General features: G+C 42.2%; 1 protein-coding gene across 4 annotated transcripts in view; it reads right to left on the bottom strand.

Moving 5' to 3' along the window:
- CSDE1 (cold shock domain containing E1) overlaps positions 1–8,724 on the bottom strand; it is a 43,247-nt gene extending 34,523 nt beyond the window's left edge. The window contains exons 1-6 of one of the 4 annotated variants that reach the window (XM_075909903.2): positions 8,581–8,717; positions 5,173–5,320; positions 3,164–3,362; positions 1,565–1,674; positions 1,118–1,210; positions 405–502 (exon numbers count right to left, since the gene is read on the bottom strand). In XM_075909903.2, the coding sequence (XP_075766018.1) occupies positions 405–502; positions 1,118–1,210; positions 1,565–1,674; positions 3,164–3,362; positions 5,173–5,313 (641 nt within the window). In that variant the 5' untranslated portion in view covers positions 5,314–5,320; positions 8,581–8,717. Of the gene's footprint in view, positions 1–404; positions 503–1,117; positions 1,211–1,564; positions 1,675–3,163; positions 3,363–5,172; positions 5,321–8,580 lie in introns of all 4 variants that reach the window. The other 3 variants (XM_075909906.2, XM_075909905.2, XM_075909904.2) reach the window with 3 other exon arrangements.
- Between the last annotated feature and the right edge of the window lie 10,356 nt (positions 8,725–19,080).

Here is a 19,080-nt window from a genome sequence, read left to right as displayed (position 1 = left end):
GGCCAGCAACAAGTTACCAAAGGTTGCCTCTGAGGAAAAGAAAAAAGCCACCCATGCATGTTTAGTTAAAAAACCAGGACTGCAGGACCACTTGTTAAGAGTCTGCCGACTGTGATCAGTTGTTCTTCATGTACACAAGTAGTAATAGGTTTAATCCTGCAGAGAGGACAATTTAGGTGAGTTGTTATGGAAGAACTGTAACAGTAAATTAAGCTCCATAATAGTATTCCAAAGGAAGCTGTGGAATACCCATCATCTGAGGGCTTTTGTTTTTAGTTTGGATAAACCTGTCAGGGAAGGTCTAGGCTTACTTGGTCCTGCCTCATTGCAGATGACCTCCCTTTCAACCCTGCAACACCACAGTTAATTAAGCAAGTAATCAGGAAATACAAGTGTCAACTTACTGTTTATTTGTATCAATTACAAAATTTATTTTGTCTCCAGTTTCCAGCTGTACATTTCCTTCCACATCCTCAGGGGTGTACGTCAAGTAGAACACTTCCTGAAAAGTAAGGTTCACCAGCATTACTCTATTTGAAAAATGCAACTTTCCTTTAAAACACCATTACGTGTCAATGTGACATTTAATTACTTTCCATTTCCAGTTAAATTTCAACATTTGTTGTGAGAAATTGGAAATTGTGAAAACGTTGCATGCGAAAACGTTTTGCTTCCTTGGTGCTAGTGGTTTTGCTGAGTCCATACCCAGCAACTTGAGTTGAAAGGTTTGTACACAGTAATACCGTTACATTTAAGTTCATTTCCAAAGGGTTTAAAAAAAAAAAGTTAAGTCCAAGAAAATAAAGATCCTGAGCAGTTAGTAGTTAATATTGACATTAAATCACAACGATTCTACTAGTAAGAATCTAGAGCTAGGTATTTAGTGCTACATTAAATTTAACAAAGGTATTATGGCAGAGTAAGTTGTCAAAAACATATGGAAGTCAGAGGTTTCGCTATTTGTGGTAATTAGTGTTTGTAGTTCTTAATTTTTCCTCTAAGACTGGGTGACAACTGCAGTTTAAACTGTCTACTTCAAAAACAGTGCCATTTTTTTCTGTGTACAGATCACACTGGTTGGTCACTCAAAAGTTTAAGTAAAATACATGAGTTTTACCCCATTACGTTCGTAGCATACACTCCCTGTTGGACTCTGACCCGGGGCAGCTGGAGATTTACTCTCTAAATTGTGAGGAACAGCACACACAACCTACCAGTCAAAAAAAAAAAAAAAATCCATTGCTAATCATTTCAGGAGCAGCACTGTGCAATACAAACTGAACTTTAATATCCTCTACTACACACTCAGGGATTCACTTTAAATGTAATCCACAAGGGGTTGCCATGCTGCCAAGTCCCAAACTTACAGTACTTCTGTTGACTGTAAGAAGTGTTTGGGGTTAAATAAAAGCCCAAACTGAATCTTTGCCAGAGATAAAAAACTTAAATTGAAAAATTTATGCAATTAAGATTATGCGTGCAAAAATGGGATTTGTCCTTTTGTATTAGAGTAAAACGGATATCAATTATCTGCATATAGAAATTAGACATCACAGCAACTAACTTGTCCATTTATTCGTTCTTCAGGTAAAATTTCTGGTTTTATCTTCACCAATTTAACAGCAATGGGTTTTCCAGTTCGGCGGTCAGAAGATACTTCAAATTCAACATCATCTGCAAGAATTGAAACTACAATAGTGACAAGATTCTCAACCTCTGGGTACATTGTCTTTTTTCCAATAAAAAATGAGAGCAAGAGCAGAAAAGCCAAATAAGTAATGCAACGTGAAGAAAAGGAAAAACCCATATTCTAGACACGTTAGCTCTCCGACGTCTGAACACCAGAAGTGAATTCTCAACTTGGTTATTACTGCTTAGAGCCATTTTGCTGGTAGGAGTTTCTTCTGATAACACTCAGTTTTGCCCCTTTTGCTAATGATCTAAAATATCTATGTTTTAAAGTCCTGCCATATCCAACCTACTTCTAACAACTTGGACACCAGACTACATGATAGACATGTTATGAAATTGTTTTTAATCTCTACTGCCAGATTAAGTAGAGTTGTGGGGGATAAAGTTTCCCTTCTGAGATAAGATCATCAATCACTAGTGTAATATTATTGAAATTAATGGGTTTACATCTAGAAATAATGCAGACTATAGACTCCCAGACAAGGGAAGTAGGTAAAAGTTATTACAGTACTTGTTAGTACATAGTCTCCCTATTTTCCAGGGGAGGTTGTGTAATCTCCATCTCTGGAGATATTTAAGAGTAGGTTAGATAAATGTCTAATCAGGGATGGTCTAGACAATACTGGGTCCTGCCATGAGGTCAGGGGACTGGACTCGAGGACCTCTCGAGGTCCCTTCCAGTCCTAATATTCTATGATTCTTGCCACTTAAGTTGGTCCCAGCATGACTCCTCCCCAAAAAAGGTAGCGATAGAACACCACTACTGGAAAAAAGTCTTAGTTATCAAAAATTCTTCTCCCTTTAACTTTCCTTTCTACTGGGAAATTGGATTATATTGTCAGTTTAGTCAGTCAAACTGTCTGCAGGGGTAGTTACATGTGTCCAAACTACGGATGTAAGCCACTAGTCAACTATCAGATAGTTCACTAGTTCCTCCACTAGTCACTTGCCCCCTTCCATTGCTGCCTCAGAGGCAGCAAGGGGAGAGAAGCAGAAGCCAGTGCCATGGGGAGCGGACTTAAAAGCTGGTTCCCCCCAAAACCGTCTCTGCAGGGGGAAGGGGAGCTGTGCAAGCTGCAAATCAGCTGATTCCCAGCTCACACTGGGTCTCCTGCTGTGCTTCAGCCTTTTTACATATAAGGCTGGTATGCAGCAGGGGGTCCCCGGAAGGACCTGGGAATCAGGGACCCGACACAAGCCAGGCCAGCTACCACTGCACTCCAGCCTTTTAAAGGTATTAAAAGCCTGCCGGCTCTTAATACATTTAAAAGGCAGAGCGGCAGCGGGGTTAGCTCCCGGGGGAAGGAGCTAACCCAGCTGTGGCTCCCCCCACATATCAACTAGTCGATGGAAAAAAGTTGATCGACCAATTGATTAAGTTTAACATCCCTAGTCCAAACTTTGTATTACAAGGAATAACACTGCCATTTTCAACTTAGAATGCACAGAATCTTATCAGTTGACTTATTACCTCCTACTTTAAGCTCCTGCAGGTTGCCATTATACTGTGAACAGTGGAAGAACAGTCTAGCTTGCCGTTCTGAACACTGAATGAATCCATAAGAGGTCAGCAGTTTTTCAATAACCCCAGTTTCACGCAGTGCTGCCGAAGTACCATTGGGGTACCCGTTGTGTCCATTGTTGTGGAGAAGGTTTGGATCAAAGCTCATCTATTTAAAAAAAGTAAAAGGTAAGCTACAACTACTCCAACACAAAGTTTCATTTCCCCACCCCTGAAAGTTGTACAGCAGTGCACATTATAAACATGAAGTGAAGAGTCAGTTAAAAAGTTATGAAAAACAAAAACTGGCCAATAGGCAAGTCGAATTTGGAATAAATTATTATGGTAGACGAACTCTAAAATATATTTTAAGATAGTTTCCTAACTTTGAGCATTACTAATAGATTTAACAATTACATACTGTAATGACCACATGAAATTTACTTATCAAGTCCAATTTCAGTCTAATTTACCTAGGCATGTTTTGCTTTTTTTTTTTTTATTCAATATCATATTAAGAGCATTCTTAGTAGAAAAATTCTTATATTACTGCTTGCCATTTGACTAAGTTTTTATATATAGATATATAAAAAACTTGCTTTCATTAATAGATTTGACAGTTAAATTTTTTTCATTGGTTATTTAAAACTAATTGGATCATCATAGTAATTAAATGTTAGTGGGAGTCTGGCACAGTGTTTAAAAACGTCATTCAATACTGGAGTTAGAACAAAGGAAAAAAGTTAAACAAACCACCCTTTAATGTTTCTCTGGAAGACCTTTTTTAACCACAGTGTTTTGAAATGCATTAAAAGAACCATTTCCTTAGATTTACAGAAATGCAATGAGAGACCCCTCCCAAAAGAATCTCTTAACTTTAACACTTCCATAACTTGGAGGAAGTGTGCTATGTTTTAAAAGTAAGACCAAATTAGTTGCTATTATAAAAACGAGGTCCTAAGTGAACACTGTGCAATTCAGAGAGCACTTTGTCTTGAATAGTCTATCAACATGCAGTTTGAGATGCTATATTTAATGTTTTCAGTTGTTGAAGTTTCAGTTGTTGCAGTTTCCAATGTATCTGTTTAAGAAACTGATTGCAGGTTTCCTTTTTTCCCCCTCAGATACCTATATATTCTGATCCATGTCAGCACCAGGATAACATTCTCAACTAGTTAACATTAATAGGATTACAAGGCGTATTAGTCACTCAGTGTAGTGAAGTCTATAGTTAAAAGCAGAGCATATTACAGTTTGCCAGCTAAACTGAAGTTACTGATCTCGAGAAGGTAGTACAAATCTGGCTGTAAATTTCTTAAGCCACAAAACAATAGTGGATTTCCTGTTACGTAGAATTTACAGTAAGCCATGGCAAGCTAATGCTTGTGGTTCTCTCTCAAAGAGAAACTTCATCAGAAAGATGGGTAATGGCATAAGAAGACTGACATGATTTCCCATCTGTGAACTATTGCTAACCAAGGAGATTCAAGTCCTGTAGAGAAGCAGCAAGCACACATGAATGCACATGTTACTCCTTCCTTTTTAAAAAACCACCAATGCATGTCATAAGGGTCTCAACACAGAGACTTTAAGTGCTGTTTCAGTTCTATGAGCCATCCCAGCGCCTCATTTTATAGCTTAAGATTTAAGGCAGATACCGTAGCTTATACTAGGAAATAATCAAAGTCAGTAATATCCATCCCCACTGGATGACTCGGACCAAGTGGCAATTACACACAGCCCGCATCAAACTGAGGGAGAGGGGAAGTGACATGTTCACGAGGTAGAAGTTTCTGAAACAGATACAGGAAAATAAAGCAGGTAGGGTTTCCAACTACCTCAGAAGGAACTGGATGCTGTACTAAAAGGGCTGATATTAGAAAAGTTGAAAGGTAAGAATGTTTGTGCAGAGTAGTTAGCCCCTGAGACTCCCGCGCTATAAAGACAAAACAGATGTATAAACCGCTGCCCTGACTTACAGATCTCTGATACAGGGGGGTCCTCTTCTGCTTTTTAGACCCAGATGAGGTAGAAGATGAAGAGAAAGGTAAAGGAAGAGAAGGAGGGGGAGCTGCAGGAGGGGGGAGAGGATCTGATGACACAGTATAATGGTTCTCCATCTCACAGCTGTGATAACATAGTACATTATAACTCGTCAATATTTAGCACAACTTTGAACACATGCAAGTCATTGTTAGTCAAGTGTATATCCTGTAAGAGGTTCAATTAGAACTTCACACAAATAGTAAATCCACATTTTAGTAGTTTGCACAGGTTTACTCCATTGTTTTCAAGAAAATCATGTGTGACTGTTTATAGTCCCACATTTTCATTTTCTTTCCATTTACAGGTTGGCTCAAACTTGCAGAATAGTCAGGTCCCACAAAAGCTAGAGGTCACAAAGGGATAAACATTGGAGACGAGTACAGAAGTACCTCTAGAACAGGAGTTAGTACATAGCAGCTGTGGCAACTAATTAACCTCAATTGTAACAATAGAGGCTACAAAAACCTATGTAGAGCCCCATAAATCTTCAGACTTCTTCCATTATACAGTATGGTCTCCAACAAGACTAAACGGGGATCTGCTGTCCTATTTTAAAAAGGAAAGCAGAACAGATGAACCTGAAGGGAAGCTGTAGTTGCCACTCCAAGCTGAACCTGTCACTACCAATGAGTACAGGACTAAGATTTTGTTTTGTATCTATGTCAGTGGAGAGTGCCTCCAAATCCTGTGTCCAACAATACACTGTTACTCATACATTGGAATATCTGAAAGTTGAGTGACTAGTTAAGTCTGAAAGAAGCTACAATTTTAGGAAGGCTTGAGTTTTGCACCTCTCCTATTTTTATTAACTTTCCCTGTCCATTATGGAAGCTCCCCTGTAACATGGAGCACAGAATACAGGATACATTCAGAGGTGCTGGACACCTGAAACTTCATCTAGTTTCACTGGGAACTGTAAGTGGTATGCTTTCTGCAGGACTTCATGTAATGTCAAGAACAAGATGAACTTTTCTATTGCTCAGGAATTTAATGCTCTTCTCCAGTTGCTATAGTACAGTGGCCAGCAACTCTGCCACAAGCCTTAGTTTATGCAGTTAATTTATCTTAGGCATACTTAGCATTTTATTAAAAAGCCTTGAAGAATGTAATGTAAAGATCTGTTCTTCCATGAAGCTGGGTTCAAGTGAAAATACTGCAAACTAATAATTTATAGTAAACGTTATTTACATATTTCATCTAGAGTTTAAGAACAGTTGTTCAATAGCCAACTACCCCAGGTTTCGTTGTTACCCCATTAGAACTTGTAACTGAATACAACAGGTCTGGATCAATGGGAGAGAACACTTTCCTTCTGTAAAAACAGTAATTCCATCAAGCAGCTTCAACACAGTCTTAACTTCCTTAGGGGACCACGACAGGAAACATTTCATATGCAGTTATATCAGAATAGTAGAATTTTAGGACGCTGCAATTTCTATAGCTTTCTAATGTCACGGAATGATGTATAGATTTGTTCTTTAAGAAAACCTGACCACTTTATCTTAATCTTGTAAAGACTGTTACAATTTCTGAACTCAGTAATAACCAAGGTTCATAACTTCTATGACCAATTAAGTTGTTTCCAATATGAAACCAGAGATCCAGGGGAGTCAAGTGCTCCCATCAACTAAATCTTAACACAAGACTTACAGTCACATGCACAGTTTAAAAGTTAGTAAGTAGTACAAGCTTTAGAACACATGTAAGGGGTTTCTAGTAGTAATGCCAAAATGCACTAGTTCATGATCTCATGGAGATAATATCAAATGTCACTTACCACTACCGCACTAGCTCCAAAGGCAAATTCTAAAATTACAAGAAGCTTCAAAACTATAATCTGGGTATATTCAGACAGATCTGCTAAATACCTTTATTCTATAAACACAACGATCAGAATGCTCTGTACAGTCCTACCTTGTAGTAATGACCCATCTGCCATAAACCTACACCAGACCCATTTCGGAGCAGTAGCTGTTAGTTTTTGCTGACATTAACTAGGAGTCCAGTGGCATCTTAAAGACTAACATTTATTAGGGCATAAGCTTTTCTGAGTTGCAGCTCACTTTGTACATCTGACAAAGTGAGATGCAATATATGAAATCTTATGCCATAATAAATTTGCGAATCTAAGGTGACACTAGTCTTGTTTTTGCAAGCCCAGATCAAATTATTTGGCAAACCCACATACTAACTTCCTCTGTCATGCACACAGCCTCAACAGAAAATTAAAAAAACCAATAAACGGGAAATATTTAGAAGGTGTTAACACTAAAATATAGTTAAAACAAAGAGGAGCTGGAATCCAGTAAACGACCAATAGGGTCAAAGTGGTAGGGAGACCAGAATGAAACTACTAGCCTATTCTGAAATAGTGAGGGTGGAAGACACCTGACACTGATAAAAGTTCCCAAAAGACACTGTCTTTGGTCAAGCCCCTCAGGGGCACCTGGTGCTGGCCACTGGTGGCAGACAGGCTACTGGGCTAGACTGACCCAGTATGGCCATTCTTATGATCTGGGATTAATTTTAAGACTATTTCTAAAATGGCAAACACACACACGTCTGACCAAAAGAGGATACATTCAGTCCCAACTGGAAGTGTGCTGTCCAGGCTGACACTAAATGTATTGATTAGGAGTGAAGACAGCATGGAAAATCCAACAAATTCTTTCCAAGTGTGACATATTTCTAAGTCTATTTCAACTTAATGCTGCATATAACAAGCCAGACAGCCATGTGCTTTTGCAGCTGCTCCACACAAGAGCCAGGTCAGAAACAGTCTGGAATTGCTGTACTCTAATGAAGCTTGGACTGTTTTCTACAATCAAAAGCCAGGTGCTTTTTGCTAGACTGGACCCGCAGTTACTCTCCACCCCCCCACCCCCCCCCAAAAAGGCATCTTGTGTATCTAGCCTGCTAGTTTTCAGGAGGGGTCACTATCAACTGCTGCAATATAAGCATTTGAGGAAAACAGGAATTTTATTTAATAAGAATCAGATTCCAAGCATTAGAATCAACTGATATTTCAAGAAAAATCTGGATAAATTGCAGGAGTTTGGGGAAGTGATTACATTTGTAAGATTGCTTTACATTATTAGTCAAATGAACAGGAGCTACAATATGTGTATATTCCCACATCATCTGACAATTCTTGAGAGCCCATACACAGTTTTAAGTAGAAGCACAATTGGGTTTTAATTCTACCCTCATACATTTAGAAGCAACAAGGACTCGTCTCTGCAACAGCAAAAATTTGTTAATGCAACTTGTTAGATGCCAAATTGAAGGATTTAGTTCAGAACCATCTACGACTGTTTAATAGAGATAGTACATTCACCAACCTCGCAGTGATATTCAAATATTGCACTTTCAGTAGTATTCGCTGATTCTTCTGTTTCAGCACACGTTTCAAAGTATGACGATTGCTATTATTAAAAAAAAAAAAGACAGTGAGAGGAAAATGATCTATTGAGCTAATAAAGAATATAACTGCCGCTGCACTGGGGAGTTTCAGTGCAGCACTGGAGAAAACAAAGACTACTAGCAGCGTTGGGACGTGCTCTTCTGAAGCTGTTGAGTAGGCACAAACTTCTTGTTTCAGATCAAGTGTTGTGTCTTCAGTGTAGTTTTACTCTTCTTTGGTCTTGTTTTGTTGTTACAATGTGGCCTGTTCCTTTCCTGATCTGAACGTGAAGCAGCAGTTTCAGGTGGTAAATTCTGTTCTGTTACACTTCATACTGGAGAAGGAAAACAAAACAAAAACAGACACTCAAAATGACTGGCAGTAAGGATATCATGGACCTTTCTCATAAATTCCTACTACTGGGCACTACCTTAACTGTACAGGTTTCTTCCATGTTAAACAAGATTATCTGCTTTTACAGCTGCACTGTAGTTTCCCCCATTTTTGGTCTGGAGGTGGATTTCCTGGGAATCCAAACCAGGGTCAGGACAGAAGTGTGTCCAACTCATGATGGTCTCTGTAGACCCAGTAAAACTTCCCTAAAAAGGTCTCAATTTTTATTATATAGAACACTGAAACGGTAACCTTGCTTTGCTCAATACCAAGTGAATGAACAATGTCACGTACGTTTGATCCTTTCCTTTGAAATTAATATGATTCATTTGCCAGCACTTTAGGTTTAGTCAGTTTTACAATTGTACCAATAGCAAAGGAGGCTTGTTGATTAGTCTTTATACAATTAGAAACTTTTGAAAAGACCAGTAACAACTAATACACACGGGAATGATTGAACATACAGTAGGAATGCCTTTTTAAAAAGCTAATGCAAATGTTTCTACAAATCATTTAGAGCACAAGTTACCCTGCAACACTATTAATTGAGTAGTTCGCACTGGTTCGCTGTCAAATTAGGAATACATCTACATTACTGCATAAATTGACCTAAGCTATTCAATTCCAGCTATGTGAATGATGTAGCTGAGATGTACCTTAGGTCAAGTTACTGCAAGGTCTCTTCCAGGTTAGAGTGCAGGGTGCTACTATTGCTAACTTCAAAATCCCTTCTAGCACTGTATTTCTAGGATATTCCCACATCATCTGTAGGCTGAGGGCAAACTCAGCCTGTAAGTGCCTTCTTTAAAGCATCATTCCCTACAACAGGGCTTAAGAAACCAGCAGCCACTGACTCAGTCCACACTGATTTCGTATTCCTCCTCCATAATCTGAAGATAGCATACCAAGAAGAAACTTGTAAGACACACCATAGTTCTAAGACACCTATGCTACAATAGCGATACAAGAGAACTGAGGTACTGTAGACTAGGGATGTAAAATCATAGTTAATCAGTTAACCGATTAGACGGGGGCAGGCATGGAGGCCATTCCACCATGGCTGGGCTGGCGCACTCTCCCCCCCACAAAAGACTGTTGACTTCCATCTCATGGGGCCACTAGGGATGATGATTTCTAGGTACAGGAAACCCTTGCCTTATGACGACCCGAGTTGCAACCTCCTGCACTTACGGCCTTTTTTTTTTTTTTTTTTTTTTTTTAAAAAAAGCGTGGAAGGGGCCAAAACCCCCTGACTTACATCCTTGGCCCGTATTTATGACAGCGCCTACCATAAACGTGGGTTTAAGTTACAACGCCCCCAACTGGAGACGCTATCCCAGGAACCAACCGCATTGCAAGTTGGGGGCAGCCTGTAAACGGTTACCCATTCACTTCCCTATTGCTGAAGCACAAGTCCTTATGCAACCAGCTGACTCAGTGGATCCTGGGGGAGTGGGAAGAGTAAATCCTAAGGGCGAGATCCAAAAGGACAGAGGCAAAGCTCATCTCCCCATAATACGACAAGGCCCAGATGCAAACTATGGTTATTCATCTAAGTAGGAAGCATTTGAATAACGAATTCAGATTTTATTTGAAATCAAAACCTTGAGTGAACAAAATCTGAATACGAAGATATAGTCATTGTTGTGAAAGTGTTAAGCAGCTAATTCTAGTGGTAAGAAAACGTAAGATCTAAACTGCTGCAGGAGAACACTACTATAGTATCTTCTTTACTATCTATTTTAGAAGTGCGCATTTGTCTGAGAGTCTGTCCATTCAAAAATTCCTCTTAAATGGTCAAAGCTAGGACCAAATTTGTTACGAAGCTTCTTCTGATAAACAAGGTCAGGGTTTGGTTCTGTCAGGACAATGGGATATGACTGGAATTTGATGGTTTCTCATAAAATGGAAAGGGAAAGGTCTAGTATAAGGATGGGCAAAAAATATTTAAGGGGGGGGGGCATGCCAAGATTTTAAGTAAATAGTCAAGAGCCACACTTCTGTTCAGAGGACACGGGTTATGGGATAGCGGGTGAGGCACAGAAGGGGGCTTAGAACAGAGGACTGGGGTACAGGAGGGAGTGTGGGATCTGAGGAGTTTGGGTGAATGAAGGGATTATGATCTGGGGCAGGAGCTTGGAGTGCAGGGTCCAGGAAGGGTTATGGGTGCAGAAGAGGATTCTGGCCTGGGGGAGGCATGCAGGGTCTGGAAGAGAATTGTGACCTGGAGGAGATGGGGAGAAAGGATACAGAGTTTGGTGGTGGCCTGGGGCAAGAAGTTGGGGGAAAGAAGGGGTGGGGTGCCAGAGGCAGACTCTGCCTGGGAGGCACTTAACTAGGCAGCTCCTAACCAGCAGCTTTGCACAAACCTGAGACAGGCTCATGGGAGGAGAGGAGGAAGTGCTGTGCCACACGAGGAGGCTTAATTCATTGCCCCCGCATCCAGCAAAATTTCTCAGTTCCTATTGGCTGGAAGTTGGCCAATGAGAGCTTGGGGAGTTTGCTAGGGAAAGCTCTTTCCTCCCTTCCCAGCTTGTAAGTAACCTCCTGTTTAAGCTCCTGCTCTGCAATAAGGATACCAGCGAGGCGGCTTGGAGGGCCAAATTCGGCCCACAAGCTGCCTCTTGCCCACCCCTGGTCTAGCAGGAGGAGATTACACTATAGAATGACACAGGGGGCAGCAAAGGGCAAGATATGAGGACCAGGATATCTATAAAGCCATTGGGCCAGCGATGGAGAAAAGGACAGCTATCATCAATTTCAGAGAGTGTCTGTGTGCCTATCTCCCAGCCAAGGGACATGCATCCCTCCCCCAACCGTGCCTGCTGCAGCAGCCACAGAGAGGTGCTTCTCCCCTGGCCCCAAACTACTGTGGAGATAGAGGCCTGGGGTAATCCTCTCTCCCGGAGGCAGCCTGAATACTGAACCTCTCTTCCCTAGCCCAGCCCAATGATTTAAATGAAGGAAAAGAAAAATTAGTAAGAGCTAATGACTCAAGCAATGCTGGATAGATCTTATAGTGAGTTAATACTTCAGTAAGCTATCCTGAGAGATTTTCCACATGGCATTGGAAGAAATTCTCTGCCCTGTCCTCGTCATATGTGCAATTAAGGCATAATGGCAGAAACCAGAATGCTGTGTTGGCTTGTCTTAGTAGCCGTGAGAGCACCTCCCTTTGGGCAGGGAAACAATATCCTTCAATCATTTATGTGCAATTTGCAGAGCTCTATCCTTTCCACTGACTTAGAGATCCATCATTTGACAACAAAAAACTTGTAACTGTGGTTAGAAGCCGCTCAACCAACATGCTGGGAAGTGCACACACACCTTAGCATTCAAATGGAAGTTTATTTCAGATACAACCCTAGTTTATCCAAGTAATTTTCCACAATTAAAACAACCTAGCAGTACAAGTTTGTATCTCTCTGCATGCTTCAGCCTGGAGAAGAAGACCTTTGATTGTTGACATTTCTTGAAAGTTTAAGCTTGCATCCTTATCATTAACACTCCATCAGGAAATGGGATTTCAAACAACATTTTGGTGAAAATGGGCAGGGAATCTCTCAGCTCTACATTTCATCCAGCTTACCATAAAAAGCTGAGAATAAATTGCAACACATTTTGATGTTATTTACAAATATATTTCCATAAAGAATTAGGTTCTTAAAATTTTTCCCTATACTACACCAACATAACACCTGCAAAACTGTCTGAAAGATGCAGGAGATAAGATCGGAAATAGAGACCCTCTACCAATTTGAAGTGACGGTATCCACTTGCCCCTAAAATACAGACCATGCTGCCTTAAGGAGGGCAAATTGTTACTATGTAGTATCACCAGCGCAAATGGGGCATCATGTCTCAACATTAAGATAGTTAAGATCAAAGCAGACAGTGAAAAACTTCAAAAAGATCTCACAAAATTAAGTGATTGGGCAACAAAATGGCAAATGAAATGTAATGTGGATAAGTGTAAAGTAATGCACATTGGTTCTTCTTCACACAGCGCACAGTCGTCCCATGGAACTCCTTGCCTGAGGAGGTTGTGAAGGGTTTAAAAAAAAGAGCTAGATACATTCACGGAGGTTATGTCCATTAATGGCTATTAGCCAGTATGGGTAAGGAATGGTGTCCCTAGCCTCTGTTTGTCAGAGGGTGGAGATGATGGCAGGAGAGAAATCGCTTGATCATTACCTGTTCGGTTCACTCCCTCTGGGGCACCTGACATTGGCCACTGTGGGCAGACAGAATACTGGGCTGGATGGATCTTTGGTCTGACCCAGTATGTCCGTTCTTATTTCAGGGTTGGAGAAAAATCAATTATTTAATTATTTTAAATTGATTTTTTAATTTAGATTTTTTGAAAATAGTAAGTTTCTCATTTAAAAATAGTTACAATTAAATCTTATCATGAACATGTTACACATACACTTACAGTCTCATGAAAATGAATTCATTGCTTTAGTTTGTTCAGCCTAACAACCAGCCCTTGCTCCTCTCAAGTTCTGAATTTTCACTTTGTTAGTCTGCTGAGAAACATGAGCTGGTGTGTCTTTGCACAATAGGATTGTTATTATTCTGTGCTTATGTGGTGGTGAACCTTGGCCAAGAATGGCAGAGGAGTTAGTTAAGACATATTAGTTAAGACATTGTCTAAGGTAGGGGTGGGGAACCTTTTTAGGGTCAGGGGAGGGGGCACTGAGCCACAGAAAAAAAATCAGTCAAGAGCCGCACACAAAAACCCCTAGCTGAGTTGGCACCTGACTGAGAAGGAACACTCCCCATGTTCCCCTGGCACACCAGAGCCTAGTGGAACCCAGCCTAGATTGTGTGCGCTCCAGCACCATGGGGGGTGGGCCCTGTGCCTCAGGGGCCAGATCCAGGCAAGCCGGGGGCCACAATCAGCCCCCAAGCCTGAGGTTCCCCACTCCTGGTCTAAAGACAGACACACAATATATAGAAAAGGACAAAGGCACCATAGAAAGGAACACTGGAGTCAACTGGAAAGGAAAAAGCAAGACATTCAGCACATATTCATCTTCCTATATTCCCTTACACTTTTGCCACAGAATAACTCCTTTTGTGTAAAGGAGACCCAATCCGGGAATATGTTAAAGACATTAATTCCTTGGGCAAAAAGGAAAACCTATAAAGCGTACGCAGTGCAAGATGCAGGAAAACGGCTTATTGGGAGAAAAAGATGCAGATATGTCTGAAGAACAAAGTGGATGAACTTTGCAATACATCATTCTTCAACCCTCTCTCTGTCTGCCTTTTAGTACAAGTGTCATTTAACAAGAAAATCCCCCAGCTATTGGCTATGTTGGATGTTGCTAAAAAAGAGTTAGCTAATCCTTATAGGTTGTTTAATCATCCAAGTGTTTAGTACAGAAAGCGGAAGTTCAGAGAAATCTAGCATCACCAGAGTGCCTTTTTCTTATTTTATAGTACATAATGCATGCCGCTTATTTTGGAACATCATGGTCACAGGCCATAATGGTGATGCCATTAAGTCTATTCCCTATTTAACTTTAGCACAGCTCAGCTTTCCCAAAGAAACTCCATCTGACACTTGTTTTCAATGGGGTTTTCTCCAAAATTAAGTGCACTCTAAGCATATTCAGTCTTAGCTTTTCTGGTAACTTGGAATCAGATCTGCACCAATATGACAGTGGGAAGAGGGAAAATGACAGCTAACAGTAAAAATTTTAAAATATTTAAGTGTTCTGAGGATTTGTCTGTAGATAGCCATCATCTGGCAATTTGGGAAACTCCTGAAATTCCAACTGTGAAACATTTATGTAACTTTTTTAGTTTAATAGAATACACACACTGTTGTGTGTGTGATTTAGTTCTTACCATTCCTAACGTAATGCTGCTACATCTGCAACTTGACGCACATAGTATTAGGTACCATCTAAAAAAGTTACACAAATACCCTCTTGGATTATGTAAAATGCTGCAGAGAACTGTAAATTAACATTTTAGTGAACAGATCTGCGCTATTGTTTGAAGAAATGTCATTTGAATTCTCAAACTTGTTCAATGACTTTTTTTTGTGATTTAAATGACCTTGATTTAAATCAAACCACCCATGAAAATCACATATTGACTTGACAGAAGAAAACATCGAAACTTAAAGAATACCATCACGATGGAGAGAGCACATTGAGATGGTTTGGGAGGCTGCCTTGCAAATGAGTCATGAACCCCTTATTAAAACATTTTTTCATCAAAGCTGCCTAGCACACGAGTGCTACTGACACATGAATGCTACTTTTAACACTTTCTAGTCTTGCAAAAACATGTTTTTTCATCAAGTAAATCAAAACAAATCTTATCCTAATTACACATTTCCCATGGCTAATTGGTTAGATAAGGAAAAAATAAGCACATACTTTCATAACTTAGGTCTGATGCAAAATGGGTTTAGCCTTCTTACAGTACTGAAAAAGGTTTGGCTAGGAAGAACCTGAGTAAAATGTAAGTGTATGTCCGCCTCAAATTCTTGACTTTTCAACTCAGCTGCTATAAATACTCTTCTCAACTATCAACACCTAGAGCAGCTGCCCAGTTCAAGTCACACTGCGCTCTACATTTGTATATTTGCAGCTAAAATAATGAACTCATAGACAACAAAAATACAAAGCCAGAGCTACTGATGTTGTGCAGGTTCTTCAAGGAAGGAGTACTGCAGAACGGGATCTAGGAGTTATAGGGGACCACAAGCTAAATGTGAGTCAACAGTGTGACAAACAAAACAAACCATGATTCCGGGAGGTATTAACAGGAGCGTTGAGGGAAAAATAGGAGAAATAATACTTCCGCTCCCCTCTGTGCTGATTAGGCCTCAACTGGAGTATTGTATCCAGTTCTGGGCACCAATTTTCAAGAAATGTGAAGAAATTGGAGAAAGTCCAGAGAAGAGCAACAAAAATGATTAAAGGTCTAGAAAACATGATCTATAAGGGAAGACTGAATGAATTGGTCTTGTTTAGTTTAGAATAGAGAAGACTGAGAGGAGACATGATAGCAGTTTTCAAGTATGTAAAATGGTGTCTCAGGGAGGAGGGGAGAATTGTTCTCCTTGCCCTCTGAGGATAGGACAAGAAGCAATGGGCTTAAACTGCAGCAAGGGAGGTTTAGGTTGGACATTAAGGAAAACTTAACTGTCAGGATGCTTAAACACTGGAATAAATTGCCTAGGGAGGTTGTGGAATCTCTATCACCAGAAATATTTAAGAAACTTGATGGCCTCAAGGTCCCTTCCAGTTCTTTAACAAAATACAGGACTATGTAGCACTTTAAAGACTAACAAGATGGTTTATTAGATGATGAGCTTTCGTGGGCCAGACCCACTTCCTCAGATCAAGTAGTGGAAGAAAATAGTCACAGCCATATATACCAAAGGATACAATTTAAAAAAATGAACACATATGAAAAGGACAAATCACATTTCAGAACAGGAGGGGGATGCAAGGGGTGGGGGGGGGGGGAAGGAAGGTAAGTGTCTGTGAATTAATTATATTAGAGGTGGGGAGAGTTAGATGTCTGTGAGCTAATGGTATTAGAGGTGATAATTGGGGAAGCTATCTTGGTAATGGGTAAGATAGTTAGAGTCTTTGTTCATTCCTTCTCGGAGAGTGTCGAATTTTAACATAAATGACAGTTCAGAGGATTCCCTTTCAAGTGCAGATGTAAAAGGTCTTTGTAGCAGAATGCAGGTGGTTAAGTCATTGAGAGAGTGTCCTTTCTGGTTGAAATGGCAAGAAACTGTTTTTTCTTTGTGATCTTGTCTGATATCTGTTTTGTGGGCATTAATCCTTTGGCAAAGTGTCTGAGATGTTTGTCCAATGTACATAGCAGATGGACACTTTCGGCACATGATAGCATAAATTATATTTCTGGATGCGCAGGAATGTGTGTTCTTGATCTTATGACTCACTTGGTTAGGTCCAATAATGGTATCAGCAGAATGAATATGTGGACAAAGCTGGCAACGGGGTTTGTTGCAAGGGAAGGTACCAGGGTTGGTATTAGTGTGGTATGTCCTGTGGTTGTTGGTAAGAATCATCTTGAGGTTAGGTGGTTATTCTGAAATGTGATTTGTCCTTTTCATATGTGTTCATTTTTTTTAATTGTATCCTTTGGTATATATGGTTGTGACTATTTTCTTCCACTACTTGATCTGAGGAAGTGGGTCTGGCCCACGAAAGCTCATCATCTAATAAACCATCTTGTTAGTCTTTAAAGTGCTACATAGTCCTGTATTTTGTTTCAGCTACACCAGACTAACATGGCTACATTTCTATTACTATTCCAGTTCTTGGTATTCTATGATTCTAGATGCTTAATTCGTTTAAATAAGGGTGATATTAAGAGCTCCACAGATGCATGTTTGGAGTTTCATAAATCAAGGAACTGCCAGACTGCGGACACAACCACTTTGTTACCCATTCTTTCAAAACTGAAATGAATTTTCATATAGTTTCACAGAAAACATCTGATGGGGTAAATACACTGCTTCCGTTTAACTTATATGTGTTTAAAAATTCTATTGTTTGAGCCCCTTCTATCAGGGAAAGGTAACAGAAGTAAAAACACTCCAACATTCCAGGATATCCACGAAACTGGGGCAATGCAGTTATCAACTGTTTGATGCCACATGACTGTTTAAAATAATCTGAGATAGAACAGGAGTGGGAGAGAGATGAAGGTAGAGGTTGAAGGGACAAAACTGTTAGCAAGCGGAGCAAGTGAACAGATGCAGTCAAAATCCCTATTAAAAGGAAGAGTTAGCTTTATCCTTTACATGGTTTAAAGCCAGGCTGTGTCTCGTGGGGTGACGTTGTTACTCCGGGCAGCCACAAAAGATCGAAGCGGGGGGAGGGGGAGGACCATTCTCGCTGGCAGGGCAGGGCTGCAGCACAGCGAGCGGCGTAGACGGGATCCGGGGAGGCGGCGGGCCCCCAACTGGCTGCTACAAGCCGTTACATGGCAGCAAGATGGTGGCTGCTGGGGCAAGCCAAGGAGACCCCCGCCCAGCCACCGGGCGCGGAGTGATGCTGCAAGCGCCGAGCAGGGCAGCGCTGCCGGGCGGGGCCAGGCCGTGACAAAGCATTGGCCCGGCAGCGCGCCCCTCCCAGGCCCGCCGGCCATGACGGCTCGCCGGGCCGGGCCTGCGCCCCTCGCCGCATACACGGGGGGGGGGGGGGGGGGGAATATGGCGGCTGCGCCCCCACACACAAAGGAAGAGGCCTGCGCTCCCTCCCGGGCGCCACTGGCTGCGCGCTGCATGCCGGGAGCTGTAGTTCCCCCACCCCGGGGCCCTTGCTCAGCGCCTCGGCCCCTCCCGCCCCCCGCTAGCCCAGCGCCCCGCGGCCGCCCCACGCAGAGGCTGCCGGGAACTGCGGGCCCGAAGAGGCCCCGCTCCGAGCTCTGTGGCTGCTCGGGCCCCTCATCGGCCCCAGGCCCCGCGGCCCATCCGCCCCCCACAGGGAGAGCGGGGGGAGGGGCTCTGCACGTTCGGGACCGTTGGGCGGGGGGGTCACGGCCCCCGGAGCCTCCTGCCATTCGCCCCGCCCCCGCCGAGCCCGCAGGACCCGACCCGGCGGAGGCAGGCGCCCCAGGCCCGCACTTACCCCAACAGCTCAGCGCCCCCGCTCCAGCGCCGCCATGAGCAGCACGGCACAGCACGTAGGAATAAATCCCGGCCTCTCGCGAGAGCCGCGGGGAGGGAGGGGGGAGAAACTGCGCGTGCGCGCGGAGAACCCGGTTCGCAGGCCGAGGGGAAGGCGCAAGCGCAGAAAAGAACATACACACCAACCGGGCTCGGGAAATTGCGCATGCGCGCGTCCTCCTCTGTTGGCGCAGGGTTACCTATGCGCTTGCGCGAGAGGGGGCGCGCATGCGCTGCCCCAGGGGGCGTATCCAGGGCGCAATGCGAGAACCACCGGCGGCGCCCCCTGCTGGCTGCGCAGGACTCAGCACGGCCCGCCTGCCCCAAGCGCGCTGCGCTCGGCCCCCGCCCGCTCGGGCAGGCGGG

The sequence above is a fragment of the Pelodiscus sinensis genome, chromosome 27, assembly GCF_052426305.1.
Source record: "Pelodiscus sinensis isolate ZL-2025 chromosome 27, ASM5242630v1, whole genome shotgun sequence".
Lineage (NCBI taxonomy): Eukaryota > Metazoa > Chordata > Testudines > Trionychidae > Pelodiscus > Pelodiscus sinensis.
Note: the sequence above shows the minus strand (reverse complement) of the source record. Positions and strands in the feature narration are given on the sequence as shown.